This window comes from Phyllostomus discolor, chromosome 13 (assembly GCF_004126475.2).
Source record: "Phyllostomus discolor isolate MPI-MPIP mPhyDis1 chromosome 13, mPhyDis1.pri.v3, whole genome shotgun sequence".
Lineage (NCBI taxonomy): Eukaryota > Metazoa > Chordata > Mammalia > Chiroptera > Phyllostomidae > Phyllostomus > Phyllostomus discolor.
Window position 1 is genome coordinate 157,739 of NC_040915.2, and position 24,292 is coordinate 182,030.

The 24,292-nt window shown below is 44.8% G+C and overlaps 1 protein-coding gene across 1 annotated transcript in view; it reads right to left on the reverse strand.

Moving 5' to 3' along the window:
* Positions 1-24,292, reverse strand: part of INSR (insulin receptor) — a 162,493-nt gene that overhangs the window by 125,929 nt on the left and 12,272 nt on the right. The window contains 1 exon segment of the mRNA XM_028527452.2: positions 20,642-21,193. Within this exon segment, the coding sequence (XP_028383253.1) occupies positions 20,642-21,193 (552 nt within the window).

Below are 24,292 nucleotides of genomic sequence, written 5' to 3' on the forward strand. Positions count from 1 at the left end.
CAACTGCACATTGATGTTTCTCTCTGTTTCTCTCCCTCTCTCTCTCTCTCTCTCCCCCCCTCCCTTCCCTCCCTAAAAATAAATAAATAAAATCTTTTAAAAAAAAAGTTTATTAATTTTGACTTAAAAAGATGTTACCAAAGGTTAAAAAAATTAAGCTGAATTCTCAAACAATCTAGTATAAAAATTTTCAAATTATCAAAGAATTCCCCAAAAGGCATGGCACCATTTTTCCAACAAATAATCAGTTTTTCAAGAAGTGTTGATGCCATAATTTAAAACATGTAAAACCCTGGCTGGTGTAGCTCAGTGGATTGAGAGCGGGCTGCAAACCAAAGCATCGCAGCTTTGATTCCCAGTCAGGGCACATGCCTGGGTTGCAAGCCACGGCCCCCAGCAACCACACATTGATGTTTCTCTCTCTCTCTCTCTTTCTCCCTCCCTTCCCTCTCTAAAAATAAATAAATAAAATCTTTTTAAAATGGGAAAAAACAAAAAAAACATGTAAAACGAAAACTTACCTAGTTCACTTTATGTGGCTAGATTATCAGGTAATAAAATGAAGAGATTGCAAAAAAGAATAGACCAAATAACATGGCACAATTTCACTCATGAACACAGCAAAAATAAAAAATTTTTTTAACATGTAAACTTAGCAAGTCAAATACAACATTATGCTAAGAGAATAATTCATCACACTCAAGTATGGTTTGCCATAGGGAAGCAAATGGCTTTATATTAGGAAATCTGTTAAACATGGGTGTCAGGTAACACCATCATTAAATGTTTAATATGAGTCTTGAAGCCCTCATCAATGGAATAGAATTTAAAACTGAAACAAGAGGTACAACATTTAGACAGGATTTTGTAAAAAAAAAATGTTCAAAAGTTCTAAAGGATAAAATTGCACACAATGAGTATAAAAATTTTAAACCTACTAATCAGTCTCACCAAGGTGTTCAGTATAAATAGGCTGACTCACAGCAGCAGTAACTAACACCAAGATCTCTGTGATACAGGAATCAGAAATAATCATAGTAGGAAATAGATGGAATAAATGTTTTTAAAAGAAAAATATGAAAAGATGTGAACAAACTGAAAAACTGATCACGTATCTGCAAGGAAAGGAAAAATATTAAGGTACTGATTTCTCAAATTAATTTACAGATTAACACAATGTTTCATCAAAATCTCAGTGGGTTTTATATGTACTGGAGGAGGCAGATTTGAAGATAATCTAAAGTTTAGCAACGAAAATACACACTTTGAAAAAGTGTAACAGAAAGAATGGATCTAAATGAATAGTAATTAAATCATATGGCACTGGGCTAATAGACACAGGTGAGTGAAACAGACCATGGTTTTTCATTGAATTTAGTAAATGATAAAAAAAAATCTAGAGTCCCTGGGAGCCCTGACCGATGTGGTTCAGTTGGTTGGGCAAACGGTTACAGGTTCAATTCCCAATCAGGACACATGCCTGGGTTGCAGTTTTGATCCCTGGTCGTGGTGTGTATGAGAGTCAACTGACTGATGTTCCTCTCCCTCTCTTTCTTTTCTTTTCTTTTCTTTTCTTTTCTTTTCTTTCTTCCCCTCTAAAAATAAATAAAATCTTTTTTAAAAGTCATTGGGAAAACAGTTGATTATTCAATAACCAGCATTCAGGTAATTAAATAACTACTTGGGAAAGTCACTTTAGGTTCTTAGTTACACCACACACACACTTAGGTGTTTGCTGGAGCTCCGGGTCCTGGTGCAAATGTCTCATGAGTACCACTGTGTTTCCCACCTTGGGGTTTTGTGGTAGATGGCTAAAATGTCCTCAAATTCCTCCTCTTGTAGACCTTGAGAAAGAAGATACATACCAAGAAGGGCTCCTGGTGGCTCACAGGGCTCCAATTTATAAACAGAGCCAAGCAGCAGTTTCTGCACAGGGGCCTCTCACACAAGCTACACTAGAGGAAGAAGCTGGCACTAAGGTGTCTGCTCCCCCTGCACCAAACTGCCTGCCTGCACTGTGCCCCTGCCCTCTGAGCCAGCCCTTATGCAGAGGTCTTGGAATCCTATTTCAACCAATAGGACTGAGGCTTTCCCCATCCAATCGTATCTGTGCACCTATATCCCCATCAACATCTTCACCAATCCATTGGAGCATCTTTATTCTGACCAATCAGGACAGTGATTTTTTGGACCAATCAAACTGCAAGGACTTGAAGTCATCATTTGCATGATGACAAACCAACCAGGGACCGGGGGCAGAGACTTCTGCCTATGTTAGTCAGCTCCCCTCTGGCTTAGGAAGCCTGAACTTTTCCTTTCCACCAAAGACTGGAGACTGTGTTTGCCGGGCTGGTGCTGAAACACCAAGGACGTCTCTTGCTGAACCAGAGCAGAGAACAGCAAAGCACAGAGAAGCAAAGGGGCACAGAGCTGTCTAGCTTGAGACGGGGCTGGCCCCAGGGCCACATCACAGCCCTGCTGCTTCGTAAGTGATTTGCAAAAATATTTAGTTGTCTCACAGCCATGCTGTATCCGATTAAGTTGTTTACAGAGTCAAGTTTCCTTCTTCACTGCCCCCCAAATTGGGGATTTCTGTTGGTGCTATACTGATGCCAATGACCATGGTTGACACCCTCCAGTCAGCAGGTAGAGTCTCTATCCTCCCTCTTCCTTCACATTTGCCTTGGCCATGTCACCTGCTTTGACCAAAGGGACATTAGAACACCTGATGCACAGAGAGAAAAGCACTGGGCACTAAGGGTTCATCTCTGGCTGCCCTTGGAACCTCAGAACCATCATTAGATCCAAATACAAGCTAGCCTACTGCAGGATGCGAGACCACAAGGAGAAAAACCAAAATGTCCCAGCTGACAGCCAGCACTAGTCAGCAGTCCTAGGAGTGAGGGCATGCAACCTCATCAGCCACCAGCCCTCTCACCAGCTGATCCCAGAACCAGGAGAGAGCCGAGCCTGTGTCTGTGGTCAGCTGGTAGGTCCAGCCCAGAAAACCTGCCCAGCTAACTCAGAGAACCATGAGTCAAATGGACAACTGTGTAAAGCCATTATGTCTAGGAGCATTCTGTTACACAGCCAAAGGTATGAGACAAGTTCCAAGAGAAGGCCCTATTTTCTCCTCAATAAATTGCACCCTGTGGGGTTAAGTTTGTCTGATTAGATTCTCATTTTCTGCAATCCCCAGGCCACTGAGATGCTCAACACTAAGTCAAGAACACAAATTCAGCCTGAGGTTCCCTCCCACACTTGCTCCCCTGTTCTGACTCAACTTCCTCTAGACACACACGCCTTCTGCTCTGCTTATGCTGAAAAGCACTCTGCTCCCTGTTCCCAGAGAGGGAGGAAAAGCCAGGAAGGATCTGACACGTTCCTCACTCCTGGTCATCCACAGACATGATGACACTCTCAGCCCCAGTCAACACACCTGCCCCTTCCTTTCTTCTCTTCTCGACCACATGTGCCTCTAATAGCCTCTTTGTTCGTTCAACTTTCCCAAGACACTTCTTTGTCTATCCCAGAGACTCTCAAAAGGGCACAGAGACTAGAGAAAAAAATTGATTGTTCTATTTTATATTTAAGGAGAAAAATCAAACTCAAAGTATACAAGAGGAATAGTAGTTTTATTTTCATCAGAAAAAAAGGATATCAGTTAAAAGTTGAGGGGAAAAAATTAAGATTGATTCTCTTACAAATTCTTCACTGTAGATGAGGAAACAGAAGCTGTGAAAAGCTAGGCAATCTGTCCAAGGTCACACAACAGATAAAGGGTTCAAATGCAGGTCTAACTGCAGAGCTATCTTTTACCATAAAATGAAATGCTCTCGGGCAGTGTTGCCCAACAGAGCTTTCTGGAATGATGGAAATGTTCTACATCTGCACTGTCTAAACGTAGCGAGTGCAACTGAGGGATGAATGTTTGATTTTATTTAATTTTAATCCATGTAAACTTAGCTACATGGCCAGTGGGTTACTGGCTGGCTCTAGAATATCACCAAGGTGGTTCTACATCACCATCAAAGGTGGGACCTTCAACATCCTTACCTGCCTAAATCCCACCCAACAACCAGAAGTGAGAATTGAAAGATAAGACCTTAAAGGGAAAGCAGTATGAGGGAAACAGGGTTGCCACCAGACCTAAGGAAGACCTCTATAAATGTTCTTTTTTAAAAAATACATTTTATTGATTATAGTATTAGAGTTGTCCCAATTTTACCTCTTTGTCCCCCTCCACTGGGCATCCCCTTCCCTCCAGCAATTCCCCCCACTTAGTTCATGTCCATCGGTCATACATATAAATTCTTTGGCTTCTCCATTTCCTATACTATTCTTAACTTCGCCCCGCCCCACCTATTTTCTATCTACCATTTATGCTTCTTATTCACTGTACCTTTTCCCCCATTTTCCACCCTCCCCACTGATAACCCTTCAGATGATCTCCATATCTATGATTCTGTTCCTGTTCTACTTGTTTGCTCAGTTTTTTAGATTCAGTTTGGTTTTTTAGTTTTTGATAATTATGAATTTGTTACCATGTTTTGATCTTCTTTTTCTTAAACATTTCCTTTAACATTTCCTATAATAAGGGCTTGGTGATGATGAACTCCTTTAGCTTTACTTTGTCTGGGAAGCACTTTATCTGCCCTTTGATTCTAAATGGTAGCTTTGCTGGATAGAGTAAGCTAGGTTATAGGTCCTTGCTATAGGTTATAGGCCTGACTTGGAATACTTCTTGCTAGTCCCTTCCAGCCTGCAAAGTTTCTTTTGAGAAATCAGCTGACAGTCTTATGGGAGCTCCTATGTAGGTAACTCTCTGCTTCTCTCTTGCTGCTTTTAAGATTCTCTCTTTATCTTTAACCTTTGGCATATTAATGAAGATGTGTACTGGTGTGGTCCTCTTTGGGTCCATCTTGTTTGGGACACTATGTGCTTCCAGGACTTGTATGTCTTTTTCCTTCACCAAATTAGGGAAGTTTTCTTTCATTATTTTTTCAAATAAGTTTTCAATTTCTTTTTTTTGTCCATACACTACCCAAAGCAATTTATTTATTTACATATTTATTTTATATATATTTTACTGATTATGCTATTACAGTTGTCCCATTCTCCCTCTTCACACCCTTCCCCCCTGCCCACCCCCTCCCACCTACATTCCCCCCTTTAGTTCATGTCCATGTGTCATAAGTTCTTTCACTTCTACATTTCCCACACCATTCCTGCCCTCCCCCTGTCTATTTTCTACCTATTGTCTATGCTACTTATTCTCTATTATCTTTTCCTCCTCTCTCCTCCTCCCACTTCCCTGTTGCTAACCCTCCATGTGATCTCCATTTTTGTGGTTCCGCTCCTGTTCTCTTTGTTTGCTTAGTTTGCTTTTGTTTTAGGTATGGTTGTTACTGAGTTGGATGTCTTTTTTTACTGTTCATATTTTTTATCTTCTTTTTCTTAGATAAGTCCCTTTAACATTTCATATAATAAGTTAAGGGCTTGGTGATGATGAACTCCTTTAACTTGGCCTTATCTGAGAAGCACTTTATTTCCCCTTCCATTCTAAATGAAAGCTTTCCTGAATAGAGTATTCTTGGATGTAGGTCCTTGCCTTTCATGACTTGGAATACTTCTTTCCAGCCCCTTCTTGCCTGCAAGATCTCTTTTGAGAAATCAGCTGACATTCTGATGGGAACTCCTTTGTAGGTAACTGTCCCCTCATCTCTTGCTGCTTCTAGAATTCTCTCCTTCCTTTCTATCTTGGGTAATGTAATTATGATGTGCCTTGGCATGTTCCTCCTTGGGTCCAACCTCTTTGGGACTCTCTGAGCTTCCTGGACTTCCTGGAAGTCTATTTCCCTTGCCATATTGGGGAAGTTCTCCTTTATTATTTGTTCAAATAACTTTTCCACTTGTTGTGTTTCCTCTTCCCCTTCTGGTACTCCTATAATTCGGATACTGGAACGTTTAAAGGTGTCCTGGAGGTCCCTAAGCCTCTCCTCATTTTTTTGAATTCCTGTTTCTTCATTCTTTTCTGTTTGGTTGTTCCTTTCCTCCTTCTGGTCCCTTCCATTGATTTGAAACCCAGTTTTCTTTCCATCACTCTTGGTTCCGTGTGCATTTTTCTTCATTTCACTTATTGTAATCCGCATTTGTTCATCTATTTTATGACCAAAGTCCACCTATTCTGTGAGCATCCTGATCACCAGTGCTTTGAACTGTGCATCTGATAGGTTGGCTATTTCTTGGTCGCTTAAAAAAATTGGCTCTGGGGCTTTTAACTCTGTTTGAGCCATCTTTTTTATTTTATTTTATTTTTTTCCTTTAGTCTGTTCGCACCTGTTACGTATGAGGGGCAGAGCCTTAGGTGTTCACCAGGGTGAGGCACCTCAGTCTCTGGGTTCTGACGTTGTATGTGGGGGCGGGGTCCAAGAAGGAACAATGGTACCCGCTCCACTCTCACCAGGACTCCAGTTCCCCTTGCTGCTTCCCACAAGCAAATTGGTCCCCTCTGGTGCTGGCTCCTGGGCAGGTGGGCTTGTGCACTCTCTCGGACTCTGTGGGTTTCTCCAAGGAGCCTCCTGTGAGGCTGAGAGAATCTCCCAGCCTCCACTTCCACAGGTGTTTTCAATCAGTGCCTTCAGGCTTTGTTTCCCAGCACTGGGTCCCTGGGTTGTGCGGTCTGTGTCGCACTGCCCGTTTTCACTTAGTTCTGTGGGTGAACATGCGGCTGCAGACAGCCAGCTGCCCTGCGCGCCTCACTGGGTCTGCTCGATGCCTCCCGCGCCCAAGGTCTGCCACCGGTCCATCAGCTGCAGTCTGTGCGCGCATGTCTGCCAGCCACCGATTTTTGCTGCCGGTACCCCTCGACCCCTCTCCCTCTCCATAGGCCTTTGATTCCACCCCTCCTTACCGGACTGGATGTATGGTGTTCAGACTTCCATTCAATTCATTTCTCTCTGTTCTGGTTGTTTTTTGTTTGTAAATTCTTGTTGTCCTTAGTTTTGGTTGCATGAGGAGGTACAGTGCGACCACCTATGCCTCCATCTTGGATCCTCCTCAGTTTTCAATTTCTTGTTCTCCCTCTTCTTCTTCTGGCAACCCTGTGATTTGAATGTTGTTACATCTGAAGTTGTCCCAGAAGCTCCTTAGTCTATCCTTGGTGTTTTGTTTTGTTATGTTTTCATTATTTTTTCTCCTTGCTGTTCTGATTGAATGTTTTTCCTTCCTTATGTCCCAAATTGTTGATTTGATTCTCAGCTTCATCTCCTCCACTGTTGGTTCCCTGTAGGTTTTTCCTTCTTTCACTTAATGTGACCTTCATTTCTGCCTGGGTCTTTTTCATGCTGTTCCAGTATGCACTGAGTTCGTAGAGCATCCCAATCACCAGTGTTTTCAACTCTGCATCTGACAGATCGCCTGTCTCCATCTCATTCAGTTCTATTTCTGGAGTTCTGTTCTGTTCTTTCATTTGGACCATATTTCTTTGTCTCCTCATTTTGGTGCCTCTCTGTGTTTGTTTCTGTGTACCAGGTAGAGCTGCTTTGACTCCCTGTCTTAGTAGCATGACCTGTTGTAGAAAAGCACACCTGTAAGTTATACAGAGTGGAATCTTAGGTGATCTCCAGGGCAGGATAAATCATTTTACCGTTTTGTGGCTTTGTGTGGGAGAGGGAAGAGAGGGGACAATGCCGCTGCCTGGCCTCTGGAGATTTGTCCAGGAGGAAGCTGTCTCCTGGCACTCACCCTGTTGCCAGTCACTTCACTTTCTCCCCATATGCTACTTATGCCCTTCCAGCTGTTGTCCTGGTACTGAATCCCCAAGAGTGTGGGTCTGCCTAAGACCTAAGACCTTTGTAGGCCCTTTAATAGGAGTTTCCTGAGAATCCTACAGTTTCTTCCACCACCCCAACCCCCACTGGCTTTTACAGGCAGAAGGTAGGTGGGGGACTTATCTTCCTGGCACTGGGTGGGTGGTCTGCTTCTGGGCTGGAATCCTGCATTCCCAAGGTATCCCTCCTGATTTTTACCCACCACACATGAATGTAAGATGACCCATTCTGCTGCCTCTCCACGCCACTCCATATCTCCGCATCTCTCCACCACTCTGCACCTACCCATCTGGATAAATGTGGCTTTTTTAAATCCTTGGTTGTCAGACTTCCATAAAGCTCGATTTTCTGACAAATCTGGGTGATACTTGTTTTGTAGTGTAGTTGTAATTTTTGCTGTAGTTGTGTGAGTAAGTGAAGAGTGTTTACCTATTTCTCCATCTTGACAGAAAGTCCTCTATAAATATTCTAATGTCACCTAAAAGAGAGAGTCGAGCCCTGGCTGGCGTAGCTCAGTGGATTGAGCGCGGGCTGCAAACCAAAGCATCGCAGGTTCAATTCCCAGTCAGGGCACATGCCTGGGTTGCAGGCCACAGCCCCCAGCAACTGCACATTAATGTCTCTCTCTCTCTCTCTTTCTCCCTCCCTTCCTTCTCTAAAAATAAAAATAAATAAAATCTTTAAAAATAATAGAGCCAACCCATTCCCTTTTACACTCATTGAGCAACAATAGGTCCTGAACAAGTGATTCCCATGGACTGTTTCAGGCAGGCTAGACCCTCTCCAAGGTCTCCTTCACTGAAGTAAGACAAACTTAGAAATGTATCTGCTGCTGTGTAGGCAACATTCCCACTTTGGGTCAAGAGGAAACAACTAATGTCATTTTCTGATTTCTTTGATTATGTATGACCTGAGTCTACTTGAACTTTCTTCATCCCTCCTCCCAAGAACTCTGGGCCAATGTAGTATGTGTCCTTTACTTTCCAAAATCCCCTAACTCCTATTTTTCATTCTGCTAAATGGCCAGCACTGTTGCATACAATCCCCATCAGGGAACACTTGTAAATATAATGCTCCTAAGGCAAGACATTCCCAAATCAAGTCAAGCAGTGCTTGTGTGACTCTTTCAAAAGCATTCTTTCAAAACTGTAAAGACAGTCTGTGAAGAATTATGGCCAAAAGTCCTAGACCAGATGGCTTCATGGCCAAATTCAATCTATCATTCAAAAAAGAACTAACCCCTATCCTTCTCAAACTACTTCCAAAATTTCAAGAATAGGTAAGACTTCCAAGCTCTTTTTAGAGGTCATCATTACTCTAATTCCAAAACCAGGTAAAGATATTACAAAAAAGAAAATTGTAGGCCAAGTCCCTAATGAACATAGATGCTAAAATCCTCCACAAAACATTAGCAAACTGAATCTAGCAATACAGTAAAAAGATCATATACTATGATCAAGTGGAATTTATTCTGGAGATGCAAGGTTGTACAATATCCACAAATCAATAAATGTGATACACCACATAAACAAAATGAAGACTAAAAACCACATGATCATATCAATAGATGCAGAAAAAGCATCTGATAAAATCCAGCAATGACTGGCACTTCAAGGTCCTTAGTATATAATCCTAGCAGTGGAACTGCCGGGTCAAAAATCAGTTCCACACCAATCCAAAAGAACGTATGCACCTCAGTGTTCATAACAGCACAATGTACAATAGCCAAGTGCTGGAAGCAACCTAAGCACCCATCAGTAAATGAGTGGATTCAAAAACTATGGTACATTTACACAATGGAATTCCATGCAGCAGAAAGAAAAAAGGAGCTCCTACTCTCCTACTCTTTCTGACAGCATGGTTGGAACTGGAGAGCATTATGCTAAATGAAATAAGCCAGGTGGTGAAAGACAAATACCATTGATCTCACCTTTAATAGGAACCTAATCAACAAAACGAACAAGAAAGCAAAATATAACCAAAGACACTGAAATTGAGAACAAGCTGACAGTGACCAGATGGGAGAGGGGAGGAGATTATAGGGGAAAAGGGTGAAGGGTTTGCAGGAAAAATTATAAAGGGCACATGGGCAATAACAAGAGGGGGTGGAAATAGGCAAGAGGGGTGGGAAGAACTGGGGTGGTAGGGAGAGGTGGGGGGAAAAGGCAAAAAACTGTACCTGAACAACAATAAAAAGAATGTTTAAAAAATCCAGCAATGATTTGTGATGAAAACTCTCAGCCAAGTGGGTAAAGATGGAACATACTGCAACATAATAAAGGCCATATATGATAAACCCACAGCCAATGTCATACTCAATGGGCAAAAAACAAAAGCGTTTTCCTTAAGATCAGGAACAAAACAGGGATGTTGGCTTTTACCTCTCCCATTCCACATAGTACTGGAAGACTAAGCCACAGCAATCAGACAAGAAAATGAAACAAAAGGCACCCAAATTGTAAAGGAAGAAGTAAAACTCATTATTCTCAGATGACATAATATTGTACATAGAAAACCCTAAAGACTCCACTGAAAGACTGCTGTATCTAAAAAATGAATTCAGTAAAGTAGCAGGATACAACATTAATATTCAGAAATTGGTGGCATTTTTATATATCAATAATGAACTACCAGAAAGGGAAATTAAGAAAACAATCCCATTTAATATTGCAACAAAAATAATAAGGTACTTAGGAATAAATTTAACCAAGGAGGTAAAAAACCTGACTCAGAAAACTATAGGACATTGAAGAAAGAAACTGAGGAAGATACAAATAAGTGGAAACATATATCATGTTCATGGATAGGAAGAATTAATATCATTAAGATGTCCATACTATCCAAAGCAATCTATACATTCAACACAAGTCCTAATAAAATACCAATGATCTATTTCACAGATCTAGAACAAATATTCCAAAAATGTACATGAAACCAAAAAAGACCCTGAATAGCCTCAATAATCTTGAGAAAGAAGTCCAAAGTGGGAAGTATCATAATACCTAATATTAAACTATACTACAAGGCCACTATCAAAACAGCCTGGTACTGGCATAAAAACAGACATGTAGATCAATGAAACAGAACAAGGAGCCCAGAAATAAACCCATGGTCAATTAATATTTGACACAAGAGGCAACAGTGTACAATGGAATAAAGACAATCTCTTCAATAAATGGTGCTGGGAAAATTTAACAGGTACATGCAACTAGACCACTAACTTACACTATGCACAAAAATAAACTCAAAATGGTTAAAAATCTGAGGCAGTAAAATCTCAGACATCTCTCATAGCAGTATTTTTCCAATTTTATTCCTACAGAAAGGGAAACAAAGGAAAAAATAAATAAATGGGATTACATCAAACTAAAAAGCTTTTGCACAACAAATGAAACCATCAGCTCTGGCTGGTGTAGCTCAATGGATTGAGTGTAGGCTGCAAACCGAAGGGTCACCAGTTCAATTCCCAGTCAGGGCACATGCCTGGGTTGTGGTCCAGGTTCCCAGTAAAAGACATGTGAGAGGCAACCACACATTGATGTTTCTCTCCCTCTTTTTCTTCCTCCCTTCCCCTCTGTCTAAAAATAAATAAATAAAGTCTTTTTTTAAAAACCCACATGTTAAAAAAAGAAAGAAAGAAACCATCAAAAAAATGAAAGGGGAACCCACTGTATGGGAGAACATATTGCCAATGACACATGTGATAAGGGGTTAATTTCCAAAATATATTAAGAACTTATACAACTGAACACCAGGAAGACAAATAATCCAATTAAAAAATGGGCCAAGGACCTGAACAGACACCTCTCCAAAGAGGACATACAGATGGCCAACAGACATGAAAAACTGTTCAGTCATCAGAGAAATGCAAATTAAAATCACAATGAGATATCACCTCATACCTGCCAGAATGGTCATCATCAATAAATCAACAAACAACAAGTGTTGGTGAGGATGTGGAGAAAGGGGAACCCTAGCACACTATTGGTGGGCATGTAGATTGGTGCAACCACTGTGGAAAACAGTATGAAATTTCCTTAAAAAAACTAAAAATGGAACTGCTTTATGACTCAGAGATCCCGCTTCTGGACATATATCTTAAGAATCCTGAAACATTAATTCAAAAGAACATAAGCACTCCCATGTTCATAAGCAACGTTTTTAAACAGCTGAGATCTAGAAGCAGCCCAGTGCCCATCAGTAGGTGAGTGGATAAAAAAGCTGTGGTACATCTACAAGTGGAATACTACACGGCCAGAGAAAAAGAAGGAAATGTTACCCTTTGGGACCATGTGGATTATTATGCTAAGTGAAAGAAGCCAGTCAAAGAAAGACAAATACGATATGATGTGATTTATATATGAAATCTAATGAACAAAATAAGCTGACAAAATAGAAACAGAGACATGGACACATGGAACAGACTGACAGTCGTCACAGGCAAGGGCTGGGGGACTGGATGACAGAGGATGAAGGGATCAGCCAACAATCACACATGCAGAAGTCATGGATACAGACAAGAGTGTGGTGATGGCCTCAGGGAAAGGGAGTGGGGGCTGCATGGAGGTAGGCAAAGCTGGGGATAGTGGGTACATCTGTATTAGTGTCAACAATTAAAATGAAGTTAAAAAAAATTATGTCCTCCTCTGAACCACATGGGCATCTGTAAGACAACTTTCTTCCTCAGACTCGGCGCCACCAAGCTGCCTCTGCTTTCCCAGACACATCCGCGGTCCCCCGTGGCCCCACGCCTCCAGGCCGGCTGCCTGCTCTGTCTTCCTCACAGTCATGAACTCAAGATCACCTGGGTTTTTTCTCACCCTTGTAATGTTCCTTTGCAAATGGGTCTCAGATCTCCTGCCTGTATCCACATAACTTTCTCAGCAAATCTTGCCTTTGTAAAGAAGACAGTTTTATTAGGAAGATCAGCGTGCACCTTGTTTACCAAAACCTACAAAAAGGCCCATGAGTACCACTGGACTGAATGACAAAATTTGTAGAATTTTAAAAACAAAAAAAATAGCCACAGTGCACCCCACCACCCATAGCCATGCCCCAGGGAAAGGGCAGAGGGACCCCCCTGAAATGGCTGTGGACAAACTGTGCTGGTGGGGGCAGCACATGGTAGGTAAAACCCACTGAAGGGACAGCCTGAGTCTGACCCTGACTCTGGGTCCAGGGAACAGAGGACCATGAGAACAGTCAGCCCCACTCACACTGGGGCACATGCCTCAGGCCCAACAGTCCCGTTCTCCAGCTGGAAGAGTGTAAGGAAAAGAAAGTGGACAGGAAAACTGCAGACTGGAGCTTCTGGGTGCTAGGGCTGTGAGCCGGACCACACCTGGTGGTCAGGACTTCCTCTGCACTGCAGGGTGCTGGGCAGCATCCCTGGCCCCACTGGCTCAATGCCAGTAGCACATCCCCCCCAAAGTTGTAACAACCAAAATTGTCTTTATAGATTGCCGATTGTCCCCAGACAGGCAAGCCACCCACAGTTGAGAATCACTGCTGTAGATCCAAAGAGACATATCAATCTTTTTAATGGGCAAGACTAAACTGTATTGTCTAGAGATTCACACTTGCGTGATAAAACTATACAGAAAGAAGGAAGCAACTAGCAGGAGAGGCAAGACAGTGTCCACTTTGCAGGGGCGGGGGGCCAGGCAGGAGGGGCTGTGATAGGGATGGAGCCCAGGGAAGGGCTTCCAAGGGGAGGGAGGGGGAGGTGCTGGCACAGAGCTATTTCTCAGCCAAGGTGGGGGCTAAGGCTGTCCACCTTAGAGTAATTCATTAGGCTTTGTTTTGTGTGGTTTTCTGCATCTGTGGTTTGTTTGATGTTTTTTAAGGAAAATAAAACTAAAAGCAAAAAAGAAAAGGAACCTTGATTCAATATGTTACACATAGAATTACCAAATGACTCAGCAATGCCACTCCTGGATATATTCCCCCAAGGGAACTGCAAGTAAGTATTCAAACAAGAGCTGACACAAATGCCTGCGTCAGCACTATTCACAATGTCCCTCAGTCAGTGCAACGCAGTATTAGTCAGCAATAAAAGAAACGGGGTCCTCATGCATGCTATAATGTAGAACCTCCAAATTATATGATGTCAGAAAAGCAGGACACAGAAGTCTCATGATGTATGATTCTATTTACAGGAAACATCCAGAGCAGGTGAGTCCACAGAGAAGGGAACTCCAGGAGCAGTTGACAGGGGCTGGCGGGAGAGGGAGTGCAGCATGGCTGTTCCCCAAACAGTGTCTCTTGGTGAGGTGATGAAATGTTCTGGAACTAGACAGTGGCAATGGCTACACGGCAGCACAAATGTGCCAAGTGTCACTCACAGTAAATCTTATGTGCACTTTGCTACAGTTAAAAAAAAAAACCACTGTTCTTTAAAGAGCTATCTTGAATGCTCCGGATCCAGCCTCTTACTTTGCATATTTCCTGCTATATATCCAATTGCTCTGCGATCGTGAAAACCCATCACCTCAGCACAGCCAGTGAGGTGGCCTGGGACAGGAACCCCGTGTGCGCAGACGTGCATCACAAGTGGTCGACAACCCCCCGCACCAACGCAACTAGGGCGCAGCTCCTGAGATCCTGCTTCCACTAGATCCGACTGTCTTCGGATGAGGACAGTCTCCCTCCTAGGTGACCACTTGGAAACACTTGCCAGTTACAGCCCCCCAAACAGACCAGCTTTCTAGGCTGTAGCCACTCTTACAGACCAAAGACTCCCTCTGAGGGACAAAGCCAGAAGCAAAGAAACTTCTACAAAAAAGGTCAAGTAACTGGTTACCCAAAACCCTCCAGGCACTTAAGGATTATAGGCTTTAAAACCAGGGCCCCCACCGCTTTCCCTTCCACTCCCCGAAAGTTGATGATCCATTCCCTTCTTCAATTCCCTGCCTCCATGTCCTGTGGCTTGAGGCTGGGTTGGGAGAGCTCAGTCAGATTCACCTGGAATCAGAGAAAATGTGTGTCATTCACAGCCCCACCCACAAAACAATGCAGGCCAAAAGGAAAGCAAGTCTCTGGTTAGTCTGCTTCCCATTGTCAACATTATGTATCTCTAAGTATGTGCAGACCTTTAGCCTGAGCTAAAAAGAAGGGAAGCGGGAGAGGGAAGCAAAGAGAGAAGAGGGAGAGGAGGGGATGAGGAGAAAAGGCATACAACTTGGGAAAGAGAGCATTCTGTCCGGTGCAGGTGCAGGGAGAGTGGACAGACCACGAGGAGCCAGCCCCTAACCTCCCAGTCTGATAGGAGCTGAGGGCCTGGGGACCTCCTGGGGTATTTCAGGTGTGCAGTCACAGATTCTAATTCTGACAGAGGGTCCGGTGGCACAGGAGGAAATAGCTGGTTAATGAATTTTGTCAAGTAGGAGGGAGAAAAAGAAAAACTCATCAGACCAGTTACCAAGTTACTACACAGCCACCTTTCCAGAATGAGATTTAACTCTATCCCACCTTCTGCCAATGGATTGGGCCAATTTAATTCTAGGCAAAAAGCCAGCTAAGTTGGTAGCCATGAGTCCTCCCTCTCCAAGAAGCTGGGCTCTTGTTAAAACCGCAAGTCTGGGTCTTCACTACTAAAAATGTAGACAGTACTGTCCCCAGGAGGCCCAAATGGCCAACTGGTCTACCTTTTTCCAGTACATCCTTCAGCCTACATTAAGACTTTGTGCCTACCTGACTTACAACCTTATGGTTACTTCTTTCACATTCTCCCCAACTCAGCAAGGACTCTAGGGTCCTGGGAACATGCCTGGCCCAGCACTGTCAGTATTAGCAGAAAGAGCGCATCCCAAACACAGCCCCAGTGTAGCCTGCGTGACTGCTCCTTCGTGTCCACAGGGCACATCTGCCTTCAGGCTGCTCCTCACAGCACCCACAGAAGACCTCGCTTCCATCACTGCCTCCCACCCACCTGAACAGCCTACCCTCCTCCTCCTCTCTTTCCAAGTGTCATTGCCACCCAAACCAAACCACAGTGTTATAAACACCACCATCTGGAACAATCTCCCTCCTTCCACATAGGCCAGTGGCAATTTATCATCAGTCCCGGCGAGGGGGAAAGGAGGCTCAGAAACACACACACTTCAGCACTTCTTTCCCCACTATTCAAGATCCAACCATCTTCAAAACTGAAAGTCATTTTAAAAGTTCCAATCATCTGGCCCAGACAGTGTGGCTCAGTTGATTGGATGTTGTCCCATGAACCAAAAAGTAGCTGGTTTGATTCCCAGTCAGGACACACGCCTGGGTTGTGGGTTCAGTCCCCAGTCAAGGCATGTGGAGAAGGCAACCGATCAATGATTCTCTCTCATTGATGTTTCCGCCCTGGCAGCCTCACCTGTGACAGGGACTGCCGGCAGGGTGGAGTGTGGCACCGCAGCAGCGCCCTGCATACAGCAAGCATGGGCTGCCGAGGAGATTCTGACTATTAAAATACTAAAGGCAGAACCAAACCGTGAAAGAAGGAATAAAAAGTTTCAATGTGAAGCTGAAACTTCTGCTTAAAAGCAAACCCTTCAAGAGTAGGCATGCATTTAAATATTTAATGTTTAATATAAATAAAGCACCCAACTTTCTGATATTCTGAAACACAAATGGAAATGCAGACCCAGATAGGAGGGCCTGTCCCCTCTGTTTCCTGCTCCTGCTTCCCTGCTGGTATCTGTACATGGCATCGCCAGCCATCTTTCTGGCACCCAGCATGCCCCGCCTCACCCACCCCTCTGACTGGCAGCAAGCAGCTGCAGCGGCCTCCCAGGGAAAAAAATGCCAGTGGGTTTGGCTATAGCAGCTGGTCAAGCGAGGCCTGTGGTTTCTGGTACCCCCAAGAGCCCAGCTGCAGGTCTTCGGAGCACTGGGAGCTGAGGCACAGGTGAGCAGAGTGGTCTTCGTTCTGGAGCAGCAGGTCCCATACCCAACCTTCATCATGTGGTGGGCTCTCCTTTGCCTGCCCTCCAACTAAAGATAGAAACGCAGCCAACACTTGACAGGTTTTCATTAACTCAGCGGCTTGTCTGCCAAGAAAGAGTGGTGAACCAATGGCACTTACGAGAAGCTTCCAGAACACTTGCAGAGGCAATGGGCTGAGTGCACCTCCTACACCATCTCGCTGAACCCCAGAACCACAAACCTAACAGGTAGGTCCCGTAATTACCCCCACTTTTCAAATGAGGAAACTGAGGCTTGAACCAAAATAGCTGAAGAGGACTCCAAGCAACTCTCCTGGACCCCCCACCAGCATTCCTATAAGCACTTTGGAACTGACCTGGTAGGGCCAACCGCAAGGCCTTAATGACACACCACTTCTCCGACCCCAAAGACGAGTTCAAGGCTTCAACCACGCTTTCACCCACAGACATCTCGCTGCTGTGACTCTCCCTGCAAGCAGACTCAGTCATATGTTCAGTGTCTGTATTCGCCACCAGAAGGGCCTTTCCAAAGACCCACAATCCCCAGCACATAGCTCTCGACAAACGTGTTTCCTGGTCAAGCTTCTCCTCCCTGCATGCCCTGAGCTCCTTGCATTCAGCCTCTCCTGGCTTCTTCACCCAAAATCTATGGACAGAATGATGGAAAAGAAAAGTCTCAAGCCACACACCACAGTGATTTTTCCTTTTATTTACCCTAGCCATTAAGAACCTTCCTGTGCTCTCTTGTCTATAGTGTTACTGTTTTGGGGGACATGTGGGAAAAGGGACACTGCACAGAATGCTTAAACCAGGTCCAGAGAACAACCCAATACCTTCATGCCCAATGCTGAGCAGTCCCCAGAAGCTCCCAGAGCCTGGCAAACACACAGGAAGAAGACAAAGACTGTGGATGCTTGAGAAAGTGTTTGAGAGGATTCTAGGGGACTAGATGTCTGTCTCCGAAACTGGAGAGTGTCCCTCTAAGGGCTCATTTCAGTCTGCTTGGCATTCAAGAATCCCACGCAACATTAAATATGACTTCAGAAGCCACAGTGATGGGTGAGGTAAGCATTTAACAAGCTGGAGGCACACACCCGTGTTCACCGCAGCATTAACCACAATAGCTAAAACCTAGCAGCAGCCCAAGGGCCCATCCATGAGCAAATGGACAAACAAAATGTGCAAAAGCCATCCACACAGCGGAATATTATGCATCCTTAAAAAGGAAAGAAATGCCAACAGCTGCTACAACATGGATGAACCTTGAGGATGTTTTGCTAAGCAACGCCCATCAAAGAAGGACGAAGGCTTTGTGAGTCCACTCACAGGAGGTCCCTAGAGGAGCCAGATCCACAGAGACCGAGGAGAGATGTGGGCTGGGAGCTGGCACAGGGGAGTGAGTGTTCAATGGGAACAGGGTTGTTTGGGAGGATGAGAAAGTCCTAGCGATGGATGCTGGTGATGGCTGCAAGACGCTGGCATGTACTTAATGCTGCTGAGCTGAGCACTGAAAATGGTTAACATGGTAAATTTTATGTTTTGTGTATTCTATCACAATAAAAAACAGACAGGCACCAGTTCAAAGAACTACCATTTGCAGACATCTGTCACCAGGACAGGACAATACTTCACCTAGGGGACCCACCACTGATCACCAGCAGCAGCTGAGCCAGCGGCCGGGTGCCAGGAGCTCAGTATCCCAGCAGGTGTCAGCTGCAGTGACGCCTGCAGAACAGTACCTTCCCTGGTGACGAAATCCTCAGTGCTGGAAAAACAAGCTTTGTCCTCAAGAGCAAAAGGGTTTAAAAAAAAAACAACTGCTGAAAATATCAGAGCCATTTGCAGATAATACTGTCCTGGATATTTTGACTAAAATGGATACATAAATAAACCCACAGAAGAATGTCTTAAACTATATCCCAAGATATGAGCCCAGAGCATTTCAAACAAGCTCCTAAATTTGGAGAACTTAGCCTTGGGAGAAAAGAGTGTTCGCTGTTTTCCCTGGTGCCCCGTCCAGAAGGGGTTCTCCTGTTCCTAAACATAGGACAACCCCCAAAGAGACACACACGTTTTGTTTTGGTTTGTTTTGTTTTGTTTTGTTTTTTGTCTCAGACCTGGTGCAAATCCCAGCTGTCTTTTATTAGCTGTGTGGTCTCAGGCTAGTTAAGTAACCTCTCTGGTCTCTAAAGCAAGGATAACAGAGCTTCCCTTGCAGCTGTAGTTTAGCTTCTCTCTGTCCCTGACCTGCCAACATTCTCAAGATTTTTCTACAATATAATAACCACAGCCTATCCCCTGACCACAACCCTCCAGGTTCTCCTTCCCTTCACTGCCCAGCCTCTCAGAAGACCCTCCCTTTCCCCTTCACCTATCTTGTGTGATACAACAACCCATTCACATTCTTCCACCTGGATCTCATGTTCACTGACTCCTCCTAGGGAATTCTACCATTCCCTAGGAAACAGTCATAAACGAGTAATGCGTGTGTGTGTTTGGAAGTTCCCTCCCAGATATCTAAACATTATAAAATGACAGTGATCAGAACAGTAATGGTCCTGGTGCCAGAAAAGACAGATGTATTTACGAATACCCAGAACCAGACCCCAAGTCAACAACTAAGGGGTAGATTTCTGCAATCAACAGCACTGAGACCCCAACTGTTATTTGGGGGAAATGGACACCCTTTCAAATTATGCACACAAATAGAGACCAAAAGAGTAGGGTGAATATTTTTTAACAATAGCAACTGAAGTAGAAAACTTGGAAAAAACACTCATTTCTAGACACAAAGGGGCTCTCTAGGCATAAAGCAACCAGAGAAGCACGTGAAAATCCAGCTCTGAACTCATAAGCGCTCTGAGTGAGTCTGGCAGCGGCCATCTAGGGCATCTGAACAAAAATGCCTAGGAACACAGCTGGCAAAGGGTTAACAGTCTGCATCTGTGAAAACCGCCTGTGAAGACCGCCTACGGATTAATATTTCAAAAACCACTGAGGTCCTATAAAATAAACAGACAAAGGATATGAACAGGAAGAGAAAACCCAAAGGACAAATATGTTTTAAAAGATCCAACCCTGATAGCAATCAAAGAAATGCAAATAAAGCAGCAACTACGCAGCGGCTCCGCCCTCCATGAGTTATGAAAGATTTCTGCGATCCAAGCCAGCCGAGGTGCTCCTCTCATCCCGTGCTAGGAGGAGCACCACTGGTACAACACTTCCGGAAAGCCGTTGGGCAATCAGGATCAAGAACCTTTGACCCAGAAATTGCACTTCTGAAAATGCAAGCCTTAAAGAAACAAAAGCTCAGTAAAGCTCTGTCCCCAAGATATTCATCCCTCTCTGTGAAAACTGGCAGTAATCTAAATGCCCAACGACAGGAACAGTTAAGTAGGTTAACACACAACAGAACCACTAGAAGGAAGAACCCGCATAACTCTGGAATAAGGATTGCTGTTTTAATTTTTTTCTTTCTGTGTTTCTTTTTCCAAATGTCTATCATGAGCAATGTTACTTCTATAACCAGGTAAGAAATAAATGTGTTTTTTCTACCACACGTTCTACACTCATGCACTCCTACCCCTCTCCTCAAGCAATAGGGACATTCAACTGTCTACCTAGCACAGGAGTTGGAAAATCCTGCCCACCACTTGGTTTTATAAGTAGAGTTTTACCCACAGACAGCCACATATGCTCACATTGCCTGTGGCTGCTTTCCCACTCTCACGGCAATACTGCATCGCTGCAGCAGAGACCATGCAGCCTGCGAAGCCTAAGGGATGTGATACCGGAGCCTTTGCAGAGAAGACTTGCTGCCCCACCCCCGGTCTCGGGAACAAGGCATGAGCAAAGGCTTCAAAGCCTGCACACCCCACATACCTTTCTGGCAGTGGCTGTGAGTCCAACACCGCTCGACAAACTGCCCGTTAATGACTGTGGCAGGGCAGTTGGTCTTGCCCTTTGCAGTGCCTGGACAGATGTCCCCACATTCCTCGTTGTCGTCTTTGTTCAGCACAATGTAATTATCCTCCACTGAATCCAGGATTCGCGACCAGTCGATGGTGGCCAGGTAGCAGAGCTCGTTGTTCTTCTCGATGCGGACGGCCCCCCGGGTGATGTTCATCAGGCTGTAGAGGCCAAGCTCCTTCAGGTGAACCATCTCAAAGATGACCAGCGCGTAGTTGAAGAACAGACGGGAGCCCCGGATGACCGTGAGATTGGGGAACAGGTCCTTCAGGCTCTCCAGCCCGTAGACCCGGAACAGCAGCAAGTAATCAGTGATCATGATGAGTTTGGGGAAACTGAGGTCTCGGAAATCCTCGGGCCTTGTCTTGAACATCAACAGTATCTGCAAATGTCCTTCGATGACCGAGCAGTTAGCCAGCTCGTGCAGCCGCGTGAGGTTGTTCCGGATGTCCATGCCGGGACACACTGCAAGTGAAAACATGCAGAGAGCGTGACAGGTGAGCAAACACACAATGGGTGGGTTATAAAAATCAGTGGCAGGGCCAGCTTCATGGGTATCCAATCTGAGTCCCAAACTTGCTCATCAGGATCCTACCCTTGGCTTAACCCTCTTCCATCCGTCTTCAAATCCTTAAACCATTTTTGAGCAAAGGACCCCATGTTTTCATTCTGCACTGAGACCTACAAATTCTATAGCCAACCCTGATTAGTGGCTTTCCTTGCAGTTTCTGTATCTAAGTAATTACTTTAGAGAGGCAAAGAAAATAACTCCTTTGGCAGTACCTGTTAGAAGCCTCCATGTCACTGCATGGGATGTGACATAATAGAGACACTGGGATCATGGGGACTGAGCAATGTGGCAGGTGCGGGAGGGGAGGGGCACCAGCTCCACAGAGTCACAGGGGAAGGTAGTCAGGAGATGACTTTGTGGAGGTCAAGGTGCCCGCAAGAAGTGACGGGCTTGTTTGTCAGTTTTCTCACCCCACTGGCTCTCCTCAATGTGCCTCCCTTCCGGGCAGGCAGCCAAGGCCTCCTCACCTTTTACCTGGGAGTGGCAAGGGCCTCCCAGCAGTCTGCTCTCTCCTTCACAAACACCAAGGGTGCCCGCTCACCTGTCCTCCTAAAGCTGGTCCCTCCCAGGCTCGGGCACCCTCCATGGCTCCCCACAACCCTGCCCTTTCCTCTCACAGTTTTCAAGGTTTTGTCCCTCCTTCCTCTGTACCACATGACACAGACCTCCCCACCACTCTCACACAGCTCCAAGGCTCTGTGTCCCCACCGCTGTAGCATGACCCGGGAGTAAAGCAATGCAGACCTGGCCCGCAAGAAGTACCTGACACACAGTAGGTACTTATTAACGTCAGCTATGTTGTCATTGTTTATTTCTCCCAAACATTATCAGCCATCTCTAGACTCTGTGCCTTCATTCCCCTAAACCAAGCATGGGCACATATTTTCTATAAAGGTTCAGATAATAAATATTTTCAGTTTTGTGGTCAGTCTGCACTGAAACTATTCCACTCTGTCATTATACCGTGAAAGCAGCCAGAGACAATATAAGAAGTGCAATTGGCTGTGTTCCAATAAAATTTTATTTACAAAAACAGGCAGCAGGCCAGAGGTTTGCCCCCTGGCTGTAGTGTGGCCGCTCCTGCCCTAGTCCAATGCTGTCCAACCACTCTCTGTGGTAATGGAAATGCCCTGGATCTGCACTACGCACTGTGGAAGCCACTGGCCATTTGTGGCTCACAAGCACTTGCAAAGTGGCTAATAAGACTGAAGAACTGAACACTGAATTTAGCTTTAGCTAACTTAAATGCAAACAGACATGCAAGACTGGTGGCTACTGCCCTGGACAGGGGAGCGTGTGTCACAAGGGCCATCAAAGTCCTTTAAACCTCAGCTCCCTGTTTCTCAATGCAGCCCGTCATCCTTCAAGAACCAATTCAATTGCCACCTTCTCCAGGCAGCCTTCTCTGCTTTCCTTTCCTCCATACACCTATTTGGATCTTTCTCCCTTCTTGTGCCCCTTATACTTGAGTTAACATTCACCAGAATCAAACTCTTCAGACATCTCCTCCTTGCCAAACAGTAACAGGACACCCAGGCCACAGCCCCTGTTCACTGTATTCCAAGGCGCTAACCCTTCCCCTTCGATACTGAGGCAAACAGACCTTTTCTAGAGGATAATAGAAAATCCTCTTTAAAATGCACCCTGAGAGTGACTGGCAAAAAAAAAGCACAAACTAGAAAAGTAAACAGCCAAGCAACAAACTGGGGAAAACAAAGCAGCAATGTTCCTGGGTCACATTCTGAACAGATTAGACAAAATCAAGAGAAATACATCTTCACTCCCTCCCTCATTAGGAAACTGGGCAGCGACTTATAGAGGACAAGGACACCCATTCTGGCCCCACACACTCATGCCCCCAGGCCCAGTCTGAAGCTCCCTGTGAAAGTCACACCAACAGCACACGCATGCAGAGGTCTCTACAGGTACTGAGCCACTGATGCCTCTCAGCAAGTTCCATCCCCACTCCACCTCTGAGAGACAAAGCCCATCACCCAAGGGAACAGAGCCTACAAGTGACAGGCATGGCTGCCAGATCTGGCGAATAAAAACGCAGGGCACCCAGTTAAATTTGAATTCCATATAAACGATGAGTAATTTTTAGGATAAGTATATCCCAAACGTTGCATGGAATATATTTGTCCTAAGAAAATACTTGTTGCTTATCTGAAATCAAAATTTAACTGGGTGTCCTATGTTTTACTTGGCAAAATACAGCTTCAGCTCGACCATAGCTCTGGGCTCCTCAAGCCTGAGCCTCTGTTATTTCACACACACACACACACACACACACACACACACACGTGAAATTGGTGCTGGTGCAAAGAACGCCCACCCACCATCCTCTCCAGGCTGTGACAGAATCAAAATCAGATGTCAACATGCATTCAAAGATTTTACAGCTGCTGGACATTAGGGAAATGCAAATCCAAACCACAATGAGATAGCACTTCACCCCAACTAGGATGGCTCACATCAAACAGTTGGGCAACAATAAGTGTTGTCAAGGATGTAGAGAAATCGGAACCCTCAGACATCACTGATGGAAATGCAAATGGTGTGGCTGCTATGGAAAACAGTGTGGCAGTTCCTCAAAAGGTTAAGCAAATAGTGAACATGAGACCCAGCAATTCCACTCCTAGGTATACACCCAAGAGAAGTGAAAACACACATCCACGTGGAAACTTCTATACAAATGACAACATTATGTATAATGGCCAAAAAGTGGAAGCAACAGAAATGCCCATGAACTGACCAATGCACAAGCAAAATGTGGTCCATCCGTGCAGTGGGGGCGTCTTCAGCCACAAGGAGGAACGATGCAGCACTCAATGCAATGCATTGCGAATGAACTTTGAGAGCATGGTGCTCAGGAGAGCACACACTCACAAAAGACCACGGCAGGGTCCAACTCCATTCACATGGAGTGTCCAAAGCAGAGACGGAAACAGACTTGTGGTTTTGAGGGGCTGGGGAGTGACAGCCGGGGGATG